We start from the raw sequence: 26138 nt of genomic DNA, 5'->3' as shown, positions 1-26138 counted from the left end.
AAAAAACAAATAGGCAAGAGGTTGGTGGTGTTGCAAACCTTTAATCCAAGCACTTGTGAAGCAGAGGCAGGCAGATCTCTGAGTTCAAGGATATCCTGGTCTACAAAGCAGTTTTTAGAGCAGCCAAGACTACACAGAAAGAGTTAGTTTCAAAAAACAAACAAAAAACAAAACAAAAACCCAGGCACCTAAGGCATGATAAAAAAAAATGTAGTAAGATAAAATAAAAGACACATCAGAACAGAACAAAACAAACAGAAGAAAAAGAGCCCAAGAAAAGGCAGAAGAACAGATACAGATGCAGACATACAAATTTTTTAAAATAAACTTTTATTCAAATTAAAACAATCTTAATGTATACAGCAATCCCAGTTCTTCTCCTTCTTGTCCTTTTATGCCCTCCACTGACCCCCCCATCCCACTCCTCATCCATTCCCCAGGGAGGGGGAGGCCTCCCATGAGGGATCATCAAAGCCTGTCACATCATTTGGGGATTTTGTTGGAGACTTTTGTCTCTTGAAAACATTCCATTCTTAAAGGAGTTACAAGTTCTGATTACGGAAAAGGACATTTAATCTCTCATGGAGCTTTGACCAACTGACTTATGGCTTTGTGATTGATAACATATTTAGCAGTGTTTTTAGACTTGTGTGCATGGGAATATATTAAGTCAGGCTTCTCATTTAGGAAAACAATGACAACAGATCCAGGGAAATATATGCTTCCTAATGGTCAAACTTCAAGAAAGAGCAAGAATGAAAAGAGCACTAAAGACATGGAGCTTTAGGCAGGATCTCCTGGAGAAATGGCTTGGAACTTTAAATAAATCAGAAAAAGGACAAACAGTTGCAAAGAATGCTGCATATGAAATCATATGCATTAGTTGCTGACGCACAGATACTCTCACATCACATGCATTTTCATAGAGTGATGTGTGACAGTTCTGTGAGGTGTTGATATGCCCCATATCTAACTGACCAGAGTTCTTTTTCCCTAGTGGTCTAGCCAAAACTTAGTAGAATAATACCCTTCTTAGTTTATTTTATTCTAAAGGCAGAACCAAAATATATAAAAGGAGAAAAGCGGTTCCTGCTGGCTCAGATATATCTGAGTGTTGAGTGATGAGAAATAGTAAAAGTTTAATATGAGATGGTACTTATGCCTTTAGGTCTTTTTCATATGCTTGTATATCTGTGTTTTAATCCATTTGCTTGCTTGGTTGATTGCCATTCTCTCTAGTCATAGAGTAAGTCTACTATCTCTCTCTCTCTCTCTCTGTGTGTGTGTGTGTGTGTGTGTGTGTGAGAGAGAGAGAGAGAGAGAGAGAGAGAGAAAGAGTATTGGTTTGTATCATATATGTTTCTATTCTTAAAGTTTAATGTTTCAATTGGTGACATCAATTATCTTTTAAGATATTTCTTTTCTTTCAAAGAATACTTGAAAGAGAAATGCTAATTTGGTTTTTCATAGATATTTTGAGCTTTATAATTTTTGAATTGTAAATTAATAAGGTGATATTATTTGGGACTTTCACTGAGCCTTCAAAAATAAAGCTTTCAGGAAGTGGGACCAGGTAATGGCAGATGAATGTGACCAGAGTATGTTATAAAAGTAAAGAACATATGTGAAAAATGTCACAGTGAAATTTATTATTTTATACAGTTAATAAACGCTAATGAAATAGTGCTCTCAAAATAGAATTTTAATGAAAAATCATAACTTTTCTTCTGTTCCAATTTAGCTTAATAATTTGTTCATCTAAGGTTTTATGTGATGTATATTAGTGAGCTAAGATGCAAAGCACAGTAGTGAAAACTTGTTTCATGCACTCAATATTCTGAATTCTGCCAGGAGCATATGTGCATGGCACAATCACACACACACACACGCACGCACGCACGCACGCACGCGCACACACACCATAAATATTGTAGATTTTATGTTGTGTCATGATCCTCCATCAGTTTTCACAATTTTTTAGACTATGGAATATAAAGTTTATTCTCTTTTGTTAAATGAGAATGTGGAAAAACAGATCTTAGAAATGATATTTAAGAAGAAAACTATCATTTCTCTAAAGGGCATCCCATTTTCACCTATGCATAGTATTTTATATTAATTAGCCTGATGCTCCCTTCATTGTTAACAAGTTAAACCATGTATTTAAATTCATATATTGATTTTTCTTGGTTGTTAAGATGCTTAAGCATCTTGATTATTTTTTGTATATTTTAATTACCCATGTTCATTGAGCAAGCTAAACAAGATATTTAATTACTCTGAGAGCCTGATATTGGTGACTATAATTGTTTAAGCAATAGATGTTGCCATTCTTGTTGTCAGACCAACAGAGTACCAGGATATTTAAAACATACAGTGTTAATAAAATCTGGTATGTTTTCATCTTTGGTTGCATTTGTCATTGGAAAACATGGGAAAAGTGCATTTGGAGTTTTTTGTTTGTCTATTTTTGGCAGCCTTTTATTTTGTAATTTGGATCCTATTCAAGTTTCTCCAGAAATGTTGACCCAAATGAGTCATTTTCATTTCATGGTCAGTAAGAAGTATTTGCCTGCTCTTGCTAGAACAAAGAAACCATGGACATTGCTATCAGTGTTTGGTTCTTGACTTAACATAGATATCAATTACTTGTGATACAGGCTTCTTCTCAGCCTCATTGCTAGTCACAGAACCCATGGAAACTCTAACCAGAAGTATAGTGATTACTAGAAAATACAATACCGGAGCTGTGATAAAATACCCAACTAGGATAACCAGTTTTAAGAAGGAAAGGGTATTTTGGCTCAGAGTTTCACAGGTTTCAAATCCTTGGACAATCGAATCTATTTCAGTGATTCTCAACCTTCCTAACACTTTTACCCTTTAATACAGTTCCTCATAAATTGTTTTCATTGCCGCATCATAGCTGTAATATTGTTAGTGTTATGAATTGTAATATAAATAGCTGTTGTTTTCCAGTGGTCTTTTTCAACTCCAAAGGGTTGAGAGCCACTGCTTTATTGTTATACTGCACAGAGTTAGACTGTGTAAGAAATGGGTGATAATATGGTAGGAGGCCAGTTTGCCTCAAGTTCATCAGGAAGCCCAGAAAAAGATGTTCATAGTCCAGGAGGCCAATGAACCCTTCGAGGGGTCATGCCAGTGACCTGACTTTATTCATCAATCCTCATCTCTTAAAAAGGTTCCTGCCCTTTCAATATTACATTGCAAAAGATAACTGTGTGGATTGTCATATAAGGTTGGCCTCTGATAAATGCAAGCCTAAACTATGTAAAGGATACCTAAGAATTAAATGATCTTTGCTCACATGAAAGTGTAAGTGAATGCTATTGTACAGACCCTATCAACACATTGTATTGTGGGAAGTTAGTTTAGTCTCTGTAAAGGAATTTTTGGCCTTAAAAGCTAATATTTGTGAATAGTTAACCATGGCTACCCTTTCCCAAACTATTATGATCATATTGCCAGTTTTGTTATTTGTAGTAACTCTACAACATAATGTTGCTATACTTCTTATCTCTGATGGAATGCTCGAGGCAGAAGAGGTGGTTTGCATGCCTGAGGTCACAGACTAAGGGGTTAGTGTCCCACACTACCGTCTCGCCAGCAAGAACGACGCGGCACACTCAGGATCCTTCTGCAGTAAAGCTTTAATGCATCTTGAGAGGGAGAGCATAAGCTTACAGAGCGCGGAGACGCCAAACATCCAAAACCCAACCCTTATATACGTTTACAACCTTCGCCTCGGACGTGTCACCTCCTGATTGGCTGCAGCCCATCGGCCCATATGACTCCACAGGAGAGGCAGAGGCCAAGGGATGGAAAGTTACCCAGCGCCTGCGCACTAGCTTGTTTACCATTCGGTGCCTGCCGGATGCAGGCGCCATCTTGTAATGGAGAATGCAGAGATGGCTCCCTACAGGTTAGATTTACTTGGTTTTGCCTGACATCAAAGACAGTGCTGTGTACCATTGAAGTACTACTTTTTGTTTATTCTTGACCAAATTTTAGATGGGCAAAGATTGATGCATATTGGCTTACAAGCTTGTTTGAAACATAATTACCTCAGTCCTAATACAAGAGGCAATATTTAAAAGTTATCATTACCAAACAAATTTTTTAATTGTTTGTACTTCTCATGGGTGAAGATCTTTATATATTGTAAAGACAAAGCCTTGCATATTTAGTTTATTCATTAGCTTAGGAACTTATATAATTCCACATATCTCTGCTGGATGGATTTTACTCTCCATGTTGTTCTTAAAATTCTTATATTTATGTATTTTTTTATTTGTGTGTGAAAGAGTGGTTGTGGGTTGGTGTATGCTGGTTAGAGAACTGTTTGGAGGAATTACTGCTCTGCTTCTACCATGTGGGTCTGAGATGCCATGCTTATGGCAGCTCTTTTAAAGGAAAACATTTAATTGGTGGTTTCTTACAGTTTCAGAGATTTAGTCCATTATTATCATGATGGAGACCATGGTGTCACACAGGCAGACATGGTACTAGAAAAATAGAGACTTCTATACCTGACCCTCAGGCAGTAGGATGAGGAAATAAATACTGGGCTTGGCTTGAGCTTTTGAAACCCCAAAACTTATCTCCAAGTGACATACTTCCTCCAACAAGGCCACAACTCCTAATCCCTCTCAAGTAGCAAGATGCATGACTATACATCCAAATATATAAGCCTGTTGGGGCCTGTTATTCAGACCACTTCAGATGCTTACAATAATATAAAAAGTTATGAAATTAGATAACATCTATGAATTTATTAATAACAAGGTATGTTTTGTCATATACAAAGTCTATATATATATATAGATATAGATATATACATCTGCACCTCTGTAATAAGTAAATGTTTGTAAGTGTGTGTTGTGTGTATATAAAAATGTTAAAGGAAAAAAAAAATCAAAATCAGTTTAGAGGTTCATATTCAAGCCTAAAATCATTTACGTAATTGTAAGAAAATATAGTCTTATTATTGTCCATGTAATACTCAATTTTTAATTTTTTAAAATCAGACAGTACTCAGAATTTATTTCTAAGTAACAAAGAAATAAATTATTAAGTTTTATTTTGGCTTTGAATGAAAAAATTGTCAGGTTGACTCATTATTGAATGCACCATGTTTAACTGGGAGTTACTAGAAATACGCTGTGAGGTCCCTCTCTATACAGTTGGCCAAAGTGAGATGATGAGAAAGCACAAAAGTCTGCTGTGGGGCCTGGATTAATAGCAGGAGGGAGTGACTTGGGCCCCTTCAGTAGGGACTGAGCCCGCCACTGCCTGGGGACTATTAGGCAAAAGGAGAGGGGAACTGGAAGACTTTCAGTTTTTAGAGATGGAAGTAGGCACTATGGATATCTTTTGATCTTGCTCTACTTCTGCTATGTTTCTTTGGAAACAATCACAATTTAACTTTGAGTAGCCATTCCCCACTGTACATTGTTTGGGGCTCTGCTCCAGTTGTGTCTTGTCCTCTATTGTCACATGACCTTACTGAAGTACTCCCCCACACTGTTCCCTGGCAACTGAGACAAATAATTAAGAGATTGGAAATTGTGGCAAGTGCATTCATGGTAGGGTTGCCTGGAAGAGACATCTGTGGTACCCCGAGACCAGAAAGCCTCCTTGTGTTGTGTGTGTCTCTGAGATGCCCAATTTCTTATCAAGAACCCCCTTCCATACCTCCCTAAGCCACACATGCTCCCTTTGACCACAAATCCCTAGTAGAAATGGACACAAAAGAAGACAGGAGGACAGAGAGGAAACTTTAAGCAGGAATCATAGGCCTGCAGACACTTGCGCAGGTTTGACCTCGACTTCTGCCAATTACTTCTATTCTAATTTTGAGCAATCTGTTGATTGTTTAATCAAAATACTAATACCATATGTTGTCTAGAAAAATTAACTCTATTAGTGAAAAATTTTCCAAAGAAGTGTTTGACAGGAATAAGCACTGAATACGTGTTATTGTAGTTTAAGAATTCTGAGTTCTGTGGTATCCACTTCATGCATACCCTGTTATTTCAGAGATTAAGTGTTGGTAGCTAGTGCAATTGTATGTGATGAAGCAACTGTTGGGGTAAGCTAAATGAGTTCAAGGTGTCTGGAAGAGGGAAAATCCTTCCTAACCAATGCATGATAAACTGCTATGCACATGACTAGTCTTGAAATACTTGTGAATTTTTATGAACAGAGCAGCAGTGAGAGTCAGGATTTAATTCTTTGGATAATAAATAGTCTTTACGACTATACACCCTTTCACCTCTTCATCAGAATCGGTAGGCTTGACAAAGAAGCACATGCCCGGACTGTATTTTTTGTCATCATCAGGACCCAGAAGGAAGCCCAGGAATAACTTCTAAGTCTGCTCTCATCCTCACACAGCCTCCACATCTGAGTCCTCTAAATCCACTTCACAATGTCCTTCTTTAGTTCCATTTAGTGCAGTCACTCCAGGAAACTTCTCTCACATTCTGGTCTCCCGCAGGTTTCAAACACTTTATAGCTTAAAGCATGAGATCTAGAAGGCACATTCCACCAAGCCCTGAGGAGCTACAGCAACTCCTGAGCTGCATTCTGTAGATAACAACACACTTCTACTGCCAGTGGAGGGAGTGTGGGAAGGAACTGAGATTATTCTTTGTGGGAGAAGTTGTTTTAGATAGTCATGTTTGTAGAAATGTGCCTAGCATATGCTGTTAGAATGGCAGTAACTGATTCAGACATTTCAATCTGCCCAGTGTACATGGAAGCAACTAGTATGTTAGCTCACTGTGAGAATAACCAGATCAAATCATTTTGAATTCCAGAATGCACTTAAAAAAAAAGAGTAAGGGATTATGAACAAGTTAAATAACTGCTTTTGTTGATATAATTTGCATGTACCTTTGTTTTATATAATGTTAACTGTAGCAAGTAAAATTGAAAATTGCATTCTTTATCCCCAAGAGTTCCCATTTCAAATCACAAGTGTTTTAAACAGCAATTAATAGATTAGGTTTTCATGCTGGGAGTGTTGCTAGAGAATGTTGGAACTGGCCAAAGTTATCTGGAAGAATCCCATGGCCTAGCCATGTAAAGAAGTTGAGTTTCACAGTATGTGATATCACCCATTTCTATGGGTCATACCCCATCATAATGCCACTACAGTACATTTCTCAGTGGCATTTAAAGAATAATTTTAGCTTTTTATTTCAGGAGTAATTGGTTTTGTTTTTAATTTTCTTTTAGTGAGTTCTTTTTTATCATAGAGAATGGCGTCAATTATGTTAGAATATTTTAAGTTAAATCATATAAACACATGATAATGGAAGTGTTTATTTAGATGATAATTCAATTATTATGGCTTTGCGCCCCATGTGGGCTGCATAGCACAGAGTGTACACTGGAAGTCACAGCTCTGGGAAATTCTTACTTAAAACCAGTGATACATCTGAACAAACTGGGTGGAACTTCAGGGTGACACTTCAGAGAGAACTTAGCATGCAGCAATTTAAAATTAGAAGCCCTTGATGAAAGATGAGACCTGTTTGAAACCACTTGGTGAGCCCCACCTTTTAAAGGCAAGACCAGACTCCAGTGGCATGCTGACTGTCATGGGAGGACACTCTGTCTCTGCCCCAGGAATCTCTCTCTCTGTCTCTCTCTCCCTCTCCCTCTCCCCTTTCTTTCCCTCTCTCCCCCTTCCTGTGCACTGTTAAATAAAGCTTTGACCTCTGATTATCACCCAAGCATTTCCAGTGGCAGAATGCCACGAAACAGTGTGTATTTATCATGAAGTTGGCTCTAAATTGAGACAGTGGCTGAGCTTATAACAATATCTGATGCATATACTGTATATACAGTAAAAGAGACTTTTTCCCGAGAGGTAAGAAGTAAGAGAAACTTTTGTAATTCCCATGCAGCAGTGACCTCTTATACATTACTTGTTTCGGGAAGCCCTCCCCTGAATTAGTCCCTTCAATATTTATTTAAATGATAGTGTGAATGTGGCAATGAGAAGAAACATCATCTAGTTTCTCATAATTGCTCAAGTGTATAATATTTATGCTGCCTCTTAGAGGAAGATTTTTATTTTTAACGATTTTATCTGTTTCTTATGATTGACTGAATGTGGACATGTGTGCACAGTGGATGTCAGAGGCCAGGTTGTGAGAGTCTATTGTTTCCTTCTGCCATGTTGTCCAGGGTTGGGGTGTAGAACTTGGGTTATCATGCTTAGTGAGTGGTAAGTGCCTTTACTGGCTGAGTCATCTTACCAACCTGGATTTTTGTTGTTGGGTATTTTTTTTGTAAGGAAATGCAATAAAGACAGTATTGGCTTCTGTCTTTAAAAGGCAAGGAGAGATATTAAAATGTTTAGTTATAAATTTTCTGACTTTAACACCTGTGATGACTGTACAAATATATGTTTATCAATTTTCATTGGAATATACCATGAAAAGGCCATGTAAATTGTGCCTCGATAAATTATGGTGAAAAGAAGGCTATACTAAAATAATAATAATATGAAACAGAAGCATGTGTCTTCAGTTTAGATGCTTTTATTTACTTTATGATCTACAAACAAATTTCTTACTCTTATGCTATAACTGGTGGACAATGAATCTCATTCAGATTCCAGAATGATCCACTCTGAATGTCACAAGATTCCAACCTCTAGACAGTTTATTGGATCAAATGGGGACAGCTACTTGGATAGCCTGAATTAGAATGAAGATGCAGACTAATATTCCAAGAGCTTAAAGACTTGGGGACAGAGGGGGAAAAATGCATCCATGCCCATAATGGCTGCAATGGAAGCTGCAAAAAAAGGTTATGCAAAAGTAGCCATGAGGAAGTGACCAGGTCTCTGGACCACTGAACAAACCTATGCATTTTTATGTAAAAGGAAGGGAGTGGTGTGCTCGCATCACTTCCCAGATTCTCAGAGCTAAACTTGGAACTGAATTCTCTGAATTGCCCTTACGAACCCACTTTTGCTACTTTTTGTAGTTGATGTGAGTTCTAGTTTTCATGAAAAAAAAAAAAAACAGAAAAAATATTTCGTCTAAAAATTAATTTCTAAAAAATGGCTTTTGATATTTTAAATTAAAACGTAAGGCTATATTAGTTACTTTTCTGTTTGTTGCTGTGATAAAACATCAAAAACATTGACTACTTTTAAAGTGTTATGAGAATGATAAAGGTGCGACTCTTCTGTGGGCATCTGGGCTGTTTCTCTCTCTAACAGGATAGTAGATGTGAGATCTAGCAGTCTCACTGATGTGTCTCAGCTTTGGTCAGCTTTCCTCATGGTTTGAGTGTTAGTACTTCTGGTTATTGATTAGCAGCTGAGAGACACAGCCTGGTAACACAGGCTGGAGAAGACAGAACTGTGTCCCAACCAGGGGAAAAAAAATTGGATAAATAATAAATGAACCATCAAGGGAATCTACAGGAATCATTTCGGGTACACTGTGATTAATACACCTGTGAGATTCAGGGGGTGACTAAGTACTGATGGATGGCTTAAAGGCATACCAGAGGTCGGTCACCATGAGGCTTGGGTAGCACAGGTCTTAATACTGAGATCTGTCGGTCAAAATTCCCCTAGGGTGATCGACAGGTACAACCCTAAGAGTAGCTTCAGTATGGGTCAGAAGAAAGGCCGGGACAGGGGGCCAAGGTATAAAACGGTGTGAAGTAGGAATATGCCAGAATGCAAAAGGCCTCACAGGCCAGGAAAGTCAATTTAAGGTTATCCTGTGTGCTGTGGGAAGCCATGACAGGCTTTTAAAATGGGAAAGGAAATAATCCGATTTCATTTTTGCAAAGCTCTTTCTTGTGTCAGTGTGGGAAAGGGATTACAGGAGCCCGAAATAGAATGGGGAGAGGAGAGTATTGTAGAAGTCAAAACAAACAAAAGTAAAAAATTTAGTACATTTCAAACATGAAAAGAGGAGCAGAAAAGAGCAAAATTTAAGTTTTTAACTTAAGTTATAGGCTGGCCTTTTTTTTAAAGGCCAAAATTCTATGTGCATAACATAGATACCATAGATGATGTACAACCAGAATTTTGGAACAAAACAGACTTAAAGCAGGCTTTCCCACTTCAGGAGCAGAATTACCAGAGCTGACCCTAGTCATAGCAGAGTCAGCGACTTTCCCTGGGGTGGGAGTGGGGGCTGTCTCTTTTCTGTACATTATCAGCCTCCCATCTCCAGGGTGGAACTCTTCTCTTCTGAGTGGGAACTAATAACATGGGAAGGAAAAATGTCACGCCTTCTCTAAATAACAAAGAGAACTGAAAACATACTTTACAATGAGGAAAACAGGTTGAATTTCTGATGGGGATTTCAGTGTCTTCTAAAGTCCCCTGCTCTTGTTGGAGCCCCTGATGAATTGGTCATCATTCTGCTGGAAACCATTCAGGAAAGAGACTTATGCAAATATTTGCTTGAGTTCAGGGAAGCTATCTGGTCTCATCCCTGCCTCCTCATACTCCCAGGAAGTGACACAGACCTCATGGTAAGGTAATTCTCTCATCCTCTATCATCCTTGTCCCGTTTACCTTCATTCTTTCATCTTATGGCATAATTTCTGAGTGAAAAGCATCTCTTATTTTGACCGCTGTGAAATGAAGACACTGCACAACATTTTGGATGAGTCTTTTAAAACTTGTGATACATTTAGAGAGTGGCTGCAGTCTGATTCCAGTCTCCATTCCCATACTCAATGTCTTTGCTCTCACAAACGTGTACACTCTGGTGTAGCCTAAGCATATTTCTAGTCAGAAAGCTCATGGCATCACCCTTGCTGTCTGAGTAATCACAGTCTCTGTGTTGAAGTAAGGATTTAGAAGATTCTTTTTGTTGTAGTAATTCTGATTTTATTTTATGTGCATTATGTTTGTCTGCCTCGTATCTGTGGAGGCCAGAAGAGGGCATCAGATCCCCTGGAACTGGAGTTACAGAAGATTGTGGGTGTTGGGAATCTAGCTAGCCTCATGAGGACCTGTGAAAGGACAGCTGGTGCTGCTCTCCATCCAGGAGCTACCCCAAATCCTGTCTTTGAAGACTCTTGTATTATCCTGGTTGCTTCTGTTGGTATTCTAACTGACTCTTGTTCTAATAGCTAAATCTTTATCTTTTGAAAGATGAGTGAATATCATTTCTCTAATATGCTATTTCACGGTGTATTTCCAAGTCTTTCTTAAAGTTAGAAACTGTCACATCCCTCATACAACATAGGGGTCATGCTATATGGGTGTTAAAAGGATAAAGTTGTGAATAAGTGTAGAGGTTAAAATTCCCCTCTTAAAGGAAAATGTTAACACTGAAAAGTCCCCATAGTTTCACTTCCCATTTTAGTTACTTTTGTATTTGCATCTAACCTTCAAACTTTAATTCAACCAATGCTTACCGAGCAGCAACTGTGTCTCAGGCAGTTTGTTAGCCTTGGAGGATACACATGGTGAATAAGACAGGCCCCAGGCCTGCTCTGGTCTAGAAGCTGAATTGTAGCAAGAGGTATATAAATGCATGGTCTCAATGCCCTGTAAAATTTAAGTCAAGGAAACACAAAAGGTTTTGAGCACCTGGGAAAGGAAGATCCAGAGGCTTTCTGGAGAAATCCCAGACTCTTTTTTTTTTTTTTAAGGATATGTAATAACATCATAATAAGGTTGCCTCAGCTTTGCTAGCAGGGAATTGCATTACAAGAAATACATTGAGGCTGAGCATGGGGCCACATGCCTGACATATACATTCTTCTGCTACAATTTCCAGACCAACCTGGTCATAATACCAGCCTCTGTCCAAAAAGACAAGTAAATGGATTAGGTCATGAAGATTTAATATGTTGCAGTTACAGCATATGATTTGTACTGTAGAAAAAGAAAGTATTAAGCTTTTGAAGGGGAAGGCACTGATACCTTTAAATTGCACATGAAGCACATACATGCAACTACACTTTATACTATCACCAACATAGGAGTGAGTATCCATCCAAATGTTTTAAGCAGGACCATGACATGGTCAGTTTGCCTTTTAGCAATAGTAACATGGAAAATGGCATAGACGTGGAAGGAGAAAGGTGTTTTATAAATGAAGGAAATTCATACTTATTAACATTTACAGCCATATATATGTACAAGCTTGTATTGTAAAACTTGCACTTCTATTGTAAACACATCTTTCATGGTTCTAAATGATCCTCATAATCAGTTTAGTGTCAGCATAATGTCTTGTGCTGTATCATAACTGATAAATCAGTTTGCAACAATGAATGTTCTAGTTAGTTCTGTTCTTTCTCTATTAGAGATGAAGATTTCTTTCCTACACTGTAGGCTGCCCCTTTGCTCAAGTCATGTTATCCTTTAAAGAATCATTAATCTTGATCCTGTTTCACAGATTCTTAAGAGAATTATTAAGAACTATTTTAGGGTCCTCCCATAGTGTAATAACCTGTGCAATTTTCTACTCACCCCCCTTTTTTTCTCAAGAATTACTGATGTTAGTATTCCCTTATGAAAATTGATCCTGTGGACCTGACACTGCACCAGAGTTGCTTGTTTTCATGGTGCTTCAAAGAGCAATTGGTCAGTACAGACACATTCCAGACTTTAACAAAGCAGCTACCTGCACACACAGTTTGCAGGTGGTCAAGTAGGGTAGAATGCTGCCACCTTTTCCCCATTTAAAGATTCATCTTTCCTTATCCCATACTGAAGGACAGTGGAATGGCATCATCATGTGTGCAACTGTCAGCCCATTATCTTAGATTTGGAAAGTTGCAAAAACTTGAAACACTCTGAGCTTTGCTTTATAAGGCTCTGCCATGTCCTCTCCCTATAGTGATGGGAAGATGGAAAAGAGTAATACAGGAAGAGCAAGGAGTGAGACAGAATGTAAGAGCATTGTTGAAGTGAAAGCCCATACAGAAACCCTTCAACATGCATGATACAGTGCTCACACTGCCATTTGTTATCACACAGTCTGATTTGAATTGTAGTAACTTATCATGTGCATTCCAAGGATTAACTGCTGTCAGTAATGATGACTAAAATACTAAGGTCGCTGTGTAAGTGTGAATGAATTTCATTTTTGAACTCATCACTGAAGGTTATTTTTTTTTATGGTTGAGTGATGACAAAACCACTAATTCTGTGCTGAGTGAATTAAGCAATTATGTAATAAGTTAAGAATGCAGTCTATTTTATAAAAAGTTTACTTCTTAACAGAGAGGCTTGTATATGAGTAGCAATCATTTACATACACACAAACTTATGAACAAGTTAGTTATTAAAATCAGGCACATTTACACATACTGATCTTCATAATTATAAAAACTTAGAGAAATTTACAATCACATAGATCTTCATAAGTAGCAATTGAATCTGTTACATCTTTCCTTACTGTAAACGAACATATACTTGGAGGCCTAGGAAGATGGTTCCATTAGTACAGTAAGTATGAAAAGCTCGGTACATTAGTGAATTTATATGGTCATGGGCAGACGGAGAGAGGAGGGCCCTGGCACTCTCTGTCCAGCCATTCTGCTTCACTAACAGACCCTGACTCTGCAAATAATGGGGAGGGTGCTTGAGGAAGATACCCTATGTCAATCTCTGGCCTCCACATGAGCTCACAAGTACACCATAAAAAATGCATACATAGGCACACACATACATACAACACACATAAATTGCATGGGAATTCAGGCTTAAGAACTGGATAATTTGAAGATAACAAGCTGTTTCAGATTCTTTATAATGAACACACATTTTTATCATGTTTCCCCTCCAATTCATCCCAGATTCTCCTCTACCCACCCAGAATAATATGTCTCTCTCTCCTTCCAGGCGTCTATCCCTCCCTCTAAACAAGCCAACAATCAAAACCAATCATGTTAAACGTGATAATAATGTGGCAGACTGATGTTTTATTTCTTAATGGAATGTGATAGAGCTTTTTATTTCTGAAGGAGACAAAACTTCCTCTAAGAGAAGTGATGTTTTGTTTTCTTAGAGAAAATCCTTAATTCAGAAACATATACATTCATACCAACCTTCTCCTTTCTAATTAGCCTTGAAAGAATGTAGTATCATTGCAATGTATTTTTTTTAATTTTGAAATTCATTGAGTCATCTTTAACCAGTAAAAGTCATGAAATTACCAGAGAAAATATGACTTTTTAACCTTATCAAGGAGGCATGTTGTATGTGTTTGCATATGAATGTGTATGAAACACCCATGCAATAGACCATCCAATTTAGTGGTTTTCCAGACAGATGACTAAAATGTCACTCAAAACAGCAAATCCATTTCCTGAGCAAACTCAGGCTGCAGCATGGACGTCTTGTGGCTATATTGATGTCAATCCTAGAAATAGTTACTAAGTCATTAATTTGTTATTGAATAAATCAAAAGCTTGGGAATAAAGCAAGTGTTCCCCTTGATTGATATTTAAAAACGAGATTGCTCCCCAGGCAACCCTTCAGGAAGCACTGTCTCTGTACTTCAGTGAGAATTAATCTATCAATGTCTTGATCGATTTAAGCCTTTATTCACATAAATGAGGAAACATGATACTTAAAATGAGCTTTCTACAGAAGCACAGCTACTTCCCCACATCAGAAAGATTGTTGATAGAAAATAGGAAGCCAAAAACATTTGGGGGAAAGTAGTTTCTAGAATGTTCTTTGTAGTATGACCTTAGAGACTCTAATTTCCAATCATTTTGTTCCCTTTTGCCCAATGCCTTCCCCAGCTGTTTCTGCCCAACCATCTATTTGTGTCCGTGGGGTCACCCTGGAACAGCACCTTCTCCTTGAAGGAGACTCTGACCCTGAGAATGTAATTCCTTGTTTCTAGGGTCTTCTTGTCTTAGTCTTTGTGAATTTATTACACCTCTTAGGTTGTTTGTTCTGCTTTTGTTTCTTTGTTTTTGGTTATTCCATGTATAGTATAACCTTGAAAAAGCAATATTCTGGAAACCTCTGTAAGACAGTCAAATGGAGGGAGTAACAAGGATTCTTCTTAATCTGTAGTAAGTGACCAAAAGGGACAAGAGTTGGGGCCTCACTGGCTCACTGTCAGGACAGTGTACCAGTTGTTCCTCAGCCTGTCTGTGCAGAGGGAGCCACAAGAGGTGCATTGGTGTGCATTTTCCTTATTCATAATGCCAAAATGACTAGTGTTGGCTGAGATACATTTGCTTACAATTGTATTTCCTCATAAATAGGATGGATGTCTTATTTGGGACTTGCTAGGCCTTAAGAATTCTGACTCCAGAAACAGACCTATGCTTTCATTTATGAGTTAAGAAACACTTGCATTTGTTACTTTCTTAGCCTCCCTGTATTTTGTAATAGAATTCATAACTCACTTCTCTATGCCCATGGCATTAGCATGGCCAAACTCACATTTACAGATACCATCAAGGAGCTTTGACAGTAATAGGATTAGTGTAAAAATTACTACTTCACAAGTAAAATTTGCATATGTGTATATGTGATTAACAGTAAATTATCAAAAATATTAGTGAACCTAATAACAATGTATTAGAAATATATAAAGAATAACAAACTGAATCATAAGTGCAGTTGGCTTGGGTAGGTGAGGTAGGAAGTTATGATGATACATGCTAAATTTGTCTTTATGAATTATCTATATTAAAAACTAGTGAAGTCATCATCTCCACCTTCTCTTCTTCCTCATTTTTTGTGATATATGTTGTGTGTGTGTGTGTGTGTGTGTGTGTGTGTGTGTGTGTGTGTGTGGTGTTTACATGCTTGAATTTCATGTTCACTTATACTGGTATTTGAAGGCCAAAAGTTGATGTTGGGATTCTTCCTCAGTATCTTCTTCACCTTATTTCTTAAACAGGCTTTCTCAATGGACCTAGAACTGAGAGTTTACTCTATTGTCTTGACTGGCCAGTCTGTAAGTCTCAGAATCCTCCTGCCTCCACCCCTCAGTTCTGGGGTTGCACATGCATACTGCCATGTCTGATTTTTTTTCTGTGAGTGCTGGGGATTCACACTCATGACCTCATGATTGATCAGCAAGTCCACAGCTCTGTTTTTTCTTGTATTGTCTAACCTTTTTAGTGGAAGATTATTGTTGTCCAATTCAAAGTTGAGACTGTACCAGACTGAAGCCAGATCCTTCACCTGTACAGGAATGTCTCCTTCATTTGAGTGTGAGAGCAGCTTCCACTTCAGGGGCTAGACATCTGAGTGACCAAAGCTAGCTTGGTGTTGTATCAGTGTCTATTGATACAGTTTTTAAATTTTACTTCCTAACACCTATGTGTTTTTATATCAATGTCTGGTTTTTCCTCCAAATGTTATGTAATTTTGAATCACTTCATCCACTTTCATGTGCCCAGCAGGATTTGTGTAAGTTTAGCTAAAAGGAGGGTATATAGATATAAGTCACAGGGTCCCTGGGAGGTAATACCTGAAGAGATTGTCAAAAAAACGGAGTGCTACATCCTCAGAAGACAAGGGCTACCTCATTTTCAATGCATAACAGCCCTAACTTCAATAGTAAGGTTTCCATGAAGCCTTGTGAAGCTATCTGTGAATGGCTCGCACCTCACACACACTTTATATACACCACAGAGAAACCTCCCCTGCTTTGTTGTTGTTTTTGTTGTGTTTTTCAGTGAGTGTTGGGGATTAATTTATTTTCCTTATGTTCATGTACCGGGAATGTTATTGATTGAACCAACTCCCCAACATTCACTAACACCACTGATTTTCAAATTCAGGGTTCCCAGAGAAGGAATATTTTCTCTGCTTTAGTGAACATCCTTGGGGACATAAAGGAATTCTGGGGTAAGGCTAGTCATATCTTGATGAGTTGGAGGACACATAATAAGTTATTTATTGAACTTATTTCTAATTTTTGTGTACTGTGCATATCATGACACACATTTGGAAGTCAGAGAGCAGCTTGTGAAAGATGGTCCTCTCTAAGCATGTGGGTTCCAAGGATTGAATTCCTACCATCAGTTTGATAGCAAATGCTTTTATCAACTGGGTCACCTCACTTGCCCATTAGTGGAACTCTATTGAAAATGGATGGAGTTGTGTGTTAGCCTGTTTGGCATTTCTGTACCACGAAAAAAAAATGATTCTTGGTAAAGCCTGACTTAGAGGGCATAATTGGTTGAGTTACAGCCCTTCCTGCTTTCTACAGTGGTTATATGATCTTCCATCCTTTTAAAAAAAAAAAATGTACAAGAATGTCAATTTCTTCACATCTACAATAGCTTTGCCATTTGTTTAATTAATGATAGCCAGCCCAACTGTTGTGTGTTAATATCATTCCTTTGATCTACTGTGTGCTTTTATTTTGTGCCAGCAGTACTATGGCTTTGTAGTATAATTTGATGTCTGGCATTATCATATTTCTCACATTGCTTTTTTACTGAGAAGTTTTTTGTTGTTTTTGTTGTTGTTGTTATTTGTTTGTTTGTTTTGAATCCTGGGTTTGCTTTATCTCCTGCTGTGAAGAATTTTATTGAAATCCTGGTGGAGATTGCATCTCACCTATAGATAACTTTGGGATAATTTCACTCTTTTCCTAATGTAAATTCCTCCAACCCACAAGCATGGGATGTATTTCCATCTTCTAGTATCATCTTCAATTGCTTTCTTATGTTTTCAGCATCGACATCTGATTGGCCTCTCCCTGTGGGACGAGGTGTTGACCAACCCTGGTTGGCTCCTCCCTGTGGGGTAAGGAGTTCATGGTTCATATGGCTAGGGCCAAGGTCAAGGGAAGGTCAGACTCAGTCATTCTCACTGACTGGTTAGGGTTGCCTCCTGCTCAGTCTTTGTGCTATGGCTGCAGTTCAGATGAGGCATGGTTTTCCCAATTCTTGGTATATAGAAAAGCATTGATTTTTGTCCATTGTGTTTTTTTTATATCGTGCAATAAATTTCACAAAATGTTTATTAAGCTCCTTCTAAACACTAGGCAGACTCTATATACAATGCTGAACATACAAGATCTCCTTTCCATGCTCTGCCTAAAAGTTGCTCATTCCGGTCATTGGCTGGATTTAGTCAGCATCTTAAATCTTACATTTCCCTTTGAATCTCCTGAGACTTTGCTTCCTTTGCTCAGAGCTTCTTTGGAGATCACTTACCAATGAGGTAACTGGGATTAGTTGGGGTTAGCACACCAGATACCACAAGATACTGTAGTACTGCTGGCACTCGACATGGAGACTGGGCTGACAGCCTTGTCATGTTGGGAACATAACACATGAAATACCTCATCAGCTTTAGAATTCTCCAACTCTCACAGTCTAATGGGCTGACCTCAACTAGAAAGTTAAAGATCACTGAGTGCACTTCTCAACATAAACATTTTGCCAAGTTTTTAAGAGGTCCTGTGTACTTCCAGAGACACCTTCTCTCCGAGATCCACCCATGGGAGAAACAAACAAAAGAAAACAAATCCCTGTTATAGAGCAGTGTTTTTAGAAAAAGGCCTTCATCTTCATACTTGTTTTTCTCATTTTTTAAAGTCTCATGCTTACTTCATTGAGTCATTTTGCCATGTGAAGAGACTGAGGCAACACTCTAACCAGGTAGCTGGGTTGCGTAACACCAAATATTTACCTCAGATGTTTCTGCAGACAGGAAGTATGCGATCGGGGTTAGCCGGAACTGGCTCTGTCCCAGGCTTCGGTGCAGAGTGCATATGGTTTATGTCTTAATACATTTTCGCAGGCAGGGAAGAAGAGAGAGCAAAAGCTCTGTGCCCCCCTTTAAAGGGTTCTACCCTAATGACCTTCCAAAGTTCTTACATCTAAATGTGGTGACTTAAGGGATGTGGATTTCTCCATACTCAAAGGAGAAGATATTTAATCTGTTGCACACATGGAAGTACCAGTGAACATCCACTTGCACTGTTCAGCAGTGTGGAAGGCAGTATGCTGGGCGCTGTGCAGACAGATAAATGTGTGACAGTCACAGTTGCCATCCTCACAGTTCTGCTGTAGTCACTTAGACAAAGGAACACCAGACACTGAAGTGTAAAAGGAAGAAAAACAAACCGGTAAACAGATACAGTTTGTGCATTTGTGGTAATTATTTGTCTATCAGTTGAGAGGACCCATGTTTGTAGCCTTGAACTTAATACTTGTTGGCCAGAACTCAAGGCATTCACCCTTCAGCTTTGCCCTTAACATGACTTAACTTCTTGTGCTTGCTGGAGATTCTGCTCCTGCTTTAACAAGATGTCTCTTCCCTGCTCATAGCTGGGTCCAGATGTTGCTCCCTATTTCCCAACTCCAGCCCAAGACTCCTGGCTTTCCCTCTACCACATGGGACACCAGTTCTGATCTCCAAGTCTGTTCTTTGGTCCACTGTGGCATTACTTTATCTTGTGGAACCCCATCTTGAACTGCTCCAGCTGCCTGACCTCATTGTCAGAGCTCCATTATTCATAAATTTTATAAATATTTCATCCAAGGTGAAATTACTCTTGATCATTTCTAGGTCAATGTGTAGACTAGAAACAAAAGGAAAATTACTATAAATAATACAAATGGCAAATATTTATCTTTTTTATGCTTCCTACTTTGAGTAGTAAATTACCCTTTTTTCTTGTAAGTCTTGATATTTTTGAGATTTATAGATGGTAATTAGTGCTTCAAACTTATAATTGATATGATTTCAGATTATAGTAGAACTCTGGCACAATTTTATTCATAAATGTCTAATTAGTTAAATAATATAATAGTTTACTCATGGAACTGATTTAATCTGTGGCATTATGAAATTTTACATGTCTCCCTAAAATTTTTCAAAACTGCAATGGCTTAATTTTGTGCTCCATTAAACAATAATGTGAGTATGACTACAGTTTCTCTTTAGGACAGTACATTTTACTATAACTTCCTCTTTCTCTTTTTTGACATTTCTCATACATTGTGCTGGAAGGATAATATGCTTTCATTTACAGAAAAATATTTGAAGTAGTACAAAGAATGAGTGAAGAAAGATGAGAAAGAACACTGTCAGAGACAGAGAACTCTGAATCTACAGAGGATGTAATAATAGTGAAATGTATACATAGTGTGTGCAGGGTGCTGAGTTTGTATCCCAACAACCCTAAAAAACACTCCAGAAAAAAAAAAAAAAAAAAAAAACTGTAACTGCTGAAAACTTTTACAGTTTACCCAAAGATCAAAGGTTACCACAGTGTAAACTCCTCTGACTCTTTACTATTTCCCTTTAAGTACAGATGCAATTAAAAAAAAAAAAAAAAAAAAAAAAAAGCCCATTGCAGTAAATAGCCAATATTTCTGCAGTCTTTCTGACGATGCTACACCGGATTTCTTAAACTCATGTAAAGGATTGACTTAGCATAAATGGCCCAGATAGTGTAATCTTCTAACTCAGTTAGTTGATTTGATTATTGTCCAAATAGTTATTAACTAAGCAGGCATTTTGTGTTAATGCTGGAGGGCTACTAATGTAACAAATGTTGTCTAGATTATATTAACAGAAACAAGCTTTATAAATTTTTGTGCTTTTGTCTTTTATCTTTTCTTTTTGAACCCCAGGCTCCACACATGCTGAGCACATGTGTTACCACTTAGCTATATTATCAGCTCCTAGATTTTTCTAATGAGTGTTTATTAAACCCTTTAACCATCAAGTTGTAACCACAGACAGAAAAAATATGTATAAAAGTATAATTATATCACTGTTGATCATAATGCAGGAAGAAAGCCCACAAAATTATTAATATATAATAGTAAGAGATTTTCAAGAAGTGCTTTTCTGTCTGATCAGTTTATATTGATTTTATGTAGGGTACATTATAATTGCATTTTTTTATAATTTATATTTTTATTTTACATATCGAAACCAGTTCCCTCTCCCTCCCTCCCTTCCTCTTTCCCTCTCTCCCACTCTCATGCACCCCTTCCCCCCCACTCCACATGTAGGGTGATTCCCTCAAGGAGGAGTCATCTAAATCTGTCAAGTCATTTGGAGTAGGGAATAGGCCTTCTCTCCTGTCTCTAGGTTAAGGCAGTATCCCTCCATGGGGGATGTGTCCCCAAAGTCCTTTTGTGCACCAGGGATACATCCTGGTTCCACTGTCCTAGGTCCCTTAGACTGCTCATGCCATGCCTGCTTGCTTCTTGGGTCCATTTGATTAGAAGATCTTTCCCCAACACTTGCCCCTGAGGTAATGTCTGTCTTTGAAGCTTAGATGTATTTCTTATATGCAGCAGAAGGATGGATTCTGTCTTCATATCCATTCTCTTTTTTTTTTTATGGGAAATTTTTTTAATTTATTTTATATAACCAAGTCCATTTAAATGAAAACAAACATTTATAGACAATATTTGGGAATTTGGGCGTCATTCTTTCCAAACTACTTCCTGCTGGTAAGGGGTGCTATCAAGGGGATTCGAATATACCCTTGGGTTGTGGTGAAGTGGGATTTTCTATTACCTATATCTTTGTGAGCATAGTTAACTTCCTTGGGTTGGAGTTTTCCTTCCAGAACTTTCTGTAAGTCTGGATTTTTAGATATGTACTGTGGAAATCTGGCTTTATCATGAAATATCTTGTTTTCTCCGTCTATAGTGATTGGAAGTTTTGCTGGTTATAGTAGCCTGAGCTGGCATATGTGGAGTCTTAATACTTGCAGAATATCTATCCAGGACCTTCTAGCCTGGAGAGTTTCCATGGAGCAGTCAGGTGTAATTTTGATATAGTCTGCCTTTATATATTACCTGGCCTTTTTCCTTCACTGCTCTTAACATTCTTTCTTTATTCTGTATGTTTGGTATTTTGATTATTATGTGCCGAGGGGTGTTTTTTCTTTGGTTCTTTCTATTTGGTGTTTAGTAAGCCTCTTGTACTTTCATGGGCAAGTCTTTCTTCAGATTGGGAAAGTTTTCTTCAATGATTTCGTTGACTATGTTTTCTGCACCTTTGAGCTGGGCTTCTTTGCCTTCCTCTATGCCTATTATTCTTAGGTTTGGCCTTTTCACAGTGTCCCACATTTCCTGGATGTTTTGTGTTTATGATTTGTTGTATTTAAATTTTTCTTTGGTTGATGAATCTATTTTCTCTAGTTTATCTTGAGCACCTGAGATTCTCTCTTCCATCTCTTGTATTCTGTTGTTTATGCTTGTGTCTGTAGTTCCTGATCATTTACCCAGTTTTTCTATTTCAAGCATTCCTTCAGTTTGTGTTTACTTTATTGTCTCTATTTCAGTTTTTAAGTCTTGATCTTTTCCCTTACCTGTTTTATTGTTTTTTTCTTGGCTTTCTGTACTTTCTTTAAGAGATTTGTTCATTTCTTGCAATTTTTTGTTTGTTTTTTCTTCTATTTCTTTAAGGGATTTCCTCACATTATCTTTGAAGGTCTCTATCATTTTTATGAAGATATTTTTTAAGTCATCTCTTCTGCTTCATCTGTTTTGGGGCCTTCAGGTCTAGTTAGTGTAGAGTCCCTAGATTCTGGTGGTGTCATGCTTGTCTTTCTATTGTTAGGTGTTTTCTAGTATTGCCATCTTTCCATTGCTTCTTCCAGTAGGTGCAGGTGGGGGTCTCTCTTTCTCTCTCTATGGTACTCCCCCAGTGAGCTTCAGTGGGTCAGAAGTTCTATGTCTATAGCTCTAGGTTGTCCAAGCTCTCTAGGAGGTCTCTCCTCAGGCAGGGGCCAGGTGATGGGGGTCAAAGATCACGCTCCAGCAGAGGCTCTGCAAAGGGGGTCAAAGATCCAGCAGGCAGGGACTCAGGATGGTCCAGTGGTGACAGTCAGATGGGGGGGTGGAACTTCAGCAGAGGACTGGTGGTGGGGATCAGAGGTGGGAATCAGAGATCAGGCAGACTTGCTTCCAGGTTGGTCCAACACGGATAGACAGATCTTGTGTGCTGTATATAATTGCATTATTATAGATTCTAGCAGAGATAAAAATAAGTATGTTAATGAACTAAATTACACATACCATGGTTTCAATGAGATAATAAAAAAAACATAGAAATTTACATAATTGTTTGTGTTATACTTTCATGTGAAAATAGTGACTGGAAAAAATGCCACTCACATTGCAGGACCTTGAAGAATTCAGAATACAGTGGAGAGGAGAGGCAGTTACACATGTGTTCAGATAAACATACAGACTTACTGTCCAGCCTTTACAGTATGAGTGCTGTTATTCGGAGAATCCAATTCTTCCATGATGTCCCAAAACATGAGAAGCCCAGCAGGCAATGGAAAGAACAAAAGGAAGTGTATTATTAGGGCCTAAGATCATGCACAAGACATTATGCTACCAGTTGACGCCTTTCCAAAGGCTTGGGGCCTATGATTGGCAGGTCTTTACTGGGAAGGGTGTGCTGGGCAGTGGTTGAGAGCTGTGCTGTACAGTATGTGATCAACTCTGTACTGGGTGCTCTGTAGTCACTGGCTTCCACTTTATCAATAGTACACCTGACTACCTCAGTTGTGAAGCTTTATAAGCTAGCGTAAGGATTTTTTATAGCTTGTGATAGACTATAAAAAGATACTACTAGTTCAACAGATGCTGGTTGTGACAAGATACCTCAAAGCTGAAACCTTTTCTTAAAACCCAGATACTGCATAACGGAGGAAGGAGTCACCCATAAATACTACAGAAGACCCACCTCACCAATAGTAAAGGAATTCATATTGATATGAGACAACAATTTATTACTAGATAAATATTCTCATTTATTGTAGCAAATAATAGTAATGATTTAACCCATAGATACCTTCCCAATCTGGGAGTAAATTCTCCCCACAATTTAAGTGGGTGTTCGTTGACCTGTAATGTTTACTGATAAGAATTTGTCTTCTAGAGTCAATGAACAACATGCAAATAACATATGTACACACATACACATGTATAATAATATTTGTTGCATCAAACAAGGGAAAGTATTTCCAATATTAAGACATGGCCCTGACTTAACATATCAGGATAAGTGTGATTTATTTATCAGTGTTATATGATGCAACATTTACTAGAAAATTATTTCTTTGTGTATATTTCCAAAGGGGAAAAATATGTGTTAATAATACACATAGAAAAACTAAAGAGCTACAGTTTAGGGCCATCAGAGGGTTTTGTTGTTGTTTTGTTTTGTTTTCACCTGCTTAACATTTATGTGTATATCTTTTTGTTCATAAAGGTTTGCTAAGGTATGCCATATATTTTGTCAGACCTCTATCAATATCTAAAACTAAAACGACAACTTTCTTCTAAACCGTCCTATGTAGATTGTTTTGCTGTATATAACTACTACACACAGAAAATTTGTGACCTCCAGATCTATTGATAACACAAATCTGAGAGCTAGAAAACTACATGAAAAAAATTCTGTATGAACATAATAAACTTCCTGACGCCTAATTCTTTTCTTCATTTTTAAAAACTGTGTTTCTTTTGTTTTCACAGAGTTACTGGAGGTGAACTGTTTGAAGACATAGTGGCAAGAGAATATTATAGTGAAGCTGATGCCAGGTAAGTGACTTGCCCTGAGCAAGATAAACACACTTCATTCCATTACTGACACTTGTTCTATATTCGTATGTATAGATTTAAGTATATCATGCCCCAGCTATTATAAGAGTCTCATATTACCACTGTGAATTCTCTTTATAATGGGTCCTTCATCAGGAAAGTTTCTTTCCTTTAAAGGTTTTTGGGATCACTTTTAGAAAAAGGAAAAACTGTATGTATGTTTTAAATTTAATTTTTAATCATTTTCACTTGAGTTTCCCTGTTGTGAAGACTGAGTTAGCCACAGTGGCTGCTGAGTATCAGTGGGACAAGAAGTTCCTCAGTACAACACACTTCCAGTCAGCAAAGAGAAATAGACTGTGGAAGGTCTCAATGACCCATTTATAGTGTTTTTATTAGCATGTAACACTTTGGATATTTCATTAAAACCTCTAGAATGCTGGTATGAAAATTATTTATTTTCCCATTTCTAAGTGTTCACATGTAACTTCTCAATTTTATTAATTAGCAAAGTTTTCATGGAAATTTAATAAAGGTTCAGTGTTTTATCCAATTTTAAGATCCCTGGGCTACTCAAAAACATTTTTGAAGTAAATTTGCATTAGCCTACTTACCTAGACCTATTCTGACTTTGTGGTTTTAACTTTTTTCTTCTGCACTCTATAATTTTGACTTACGTTGAAAACCCTGTTGAAGAACAGTGAACTGACCATTACATAATTGATGCTATGAAAGTTAAATCACTGGCCATCTGCTCCACCTCTACTGTTCTCCAGGTTTCCAAAAATTATAGTAGTACAGTGGCACTTAGCTGATGTTGATGTTGAGTCGCCTCAGCCTCCACTCCAGAGTAGTACATGATGCATAAAAGCTTACCTTCCATCTAAGTGTGGCAGCTACCTGTAGCCCCAGCCCTTTAGAGATGGAGGCCAGTTCAAGAATTCCAGGCCAGTCTGCAGTATAGACTTGAAACACTGCCTTAAAATAAAAACAGAAATAATTAAATTGCTTTTCAAAAAGCTCAGCTTTCAATTTCTATTTTTTCTTGGTTTTATGCCACTACATTTTCTTGGCTTAATACTAATGTTTGTAGTATTCTGTACATCTGACTGTACATGATTACACTTTAATTTGTCGTCTATGTTTTGCTGTCAAAGTCAAGTAGAAAATTCTGTTTGAACTGTGTTACATTGAGTAAATCCTCAGTTGCTCATTGTACTCAAATTTTCACATTTGTCCCCAGAAAAGGGACCTAGAACAGTTCTAGAATAGCTATTTTCCCATTTGCCAATCAGGACTAATAATTTTAATTAAGGAATCAATTAAGGATTTTGAAGCCGAAGAGATGGTTTAACAGTTAGGAGCACTTGTTGCTTTTGTGGAGATCCTGGGTTTGATTCCCAGAACCCACATGGTGGCCACAACTATCCCTTCTTCGGACCTCTGTGGGTACCAAGCACATATGTGCACATTCAGGCAGACATTCATATGAATAAAATAAATAAATCTAAACAGTAAAAGGATTTTTAAAGGAAGTTTTACATACTTTGTCTTTCTAAGTTATGGTAAACATGTTCTGTTTG

At 37.8% G+C, this 26138-nt stretch overlaps 1 protein-coding gene across 16 annotated transcripts in view; it reads left to right on the top strand.

The window, feature by feature from the left end:
- Positions 1-26138, top strand: part of Camk2d (calcium/calmodulin dependent protein kinase II delta) — a 243671-nt gene that overhangs the window by 138786 nt on the left and 78747 nt on the right. For all 16 annotated transcript variants that reach the window (XM_051185550.1, XM_051185545.1, XM_051185543.1 and 13 more), the window contains exon 5: positions 24490-24555. In XM_051185550.1, coding sequence (XP_051041507.1) covers positions 24490-24555 — 66 coding nt within the window. The remainder of the gene's footprint in view (positions 1-24489; positions 24556-26138) is intronic.

The sequence above is a fragment of the Phodopus roborovskii genome, unplaced genomic scaffold (assembly GCF_943737965.1).
Source record: "Phodopus roborovskii unplaced genomic scaffold, PHOROB, whole genome shotgun sequence".
In the NCBI taxonomy this organism is placed as follows: Eukaryota; Metazoa; Chordata; class Mammalia; order Rodentia; family Cricetidae; genus Phodopus; species Phodopus roborovskii.
Note: the sequence above shows the minus strand (reverse complement) of the source record. Positions and strands in the feature narration are given on the sequence as shown.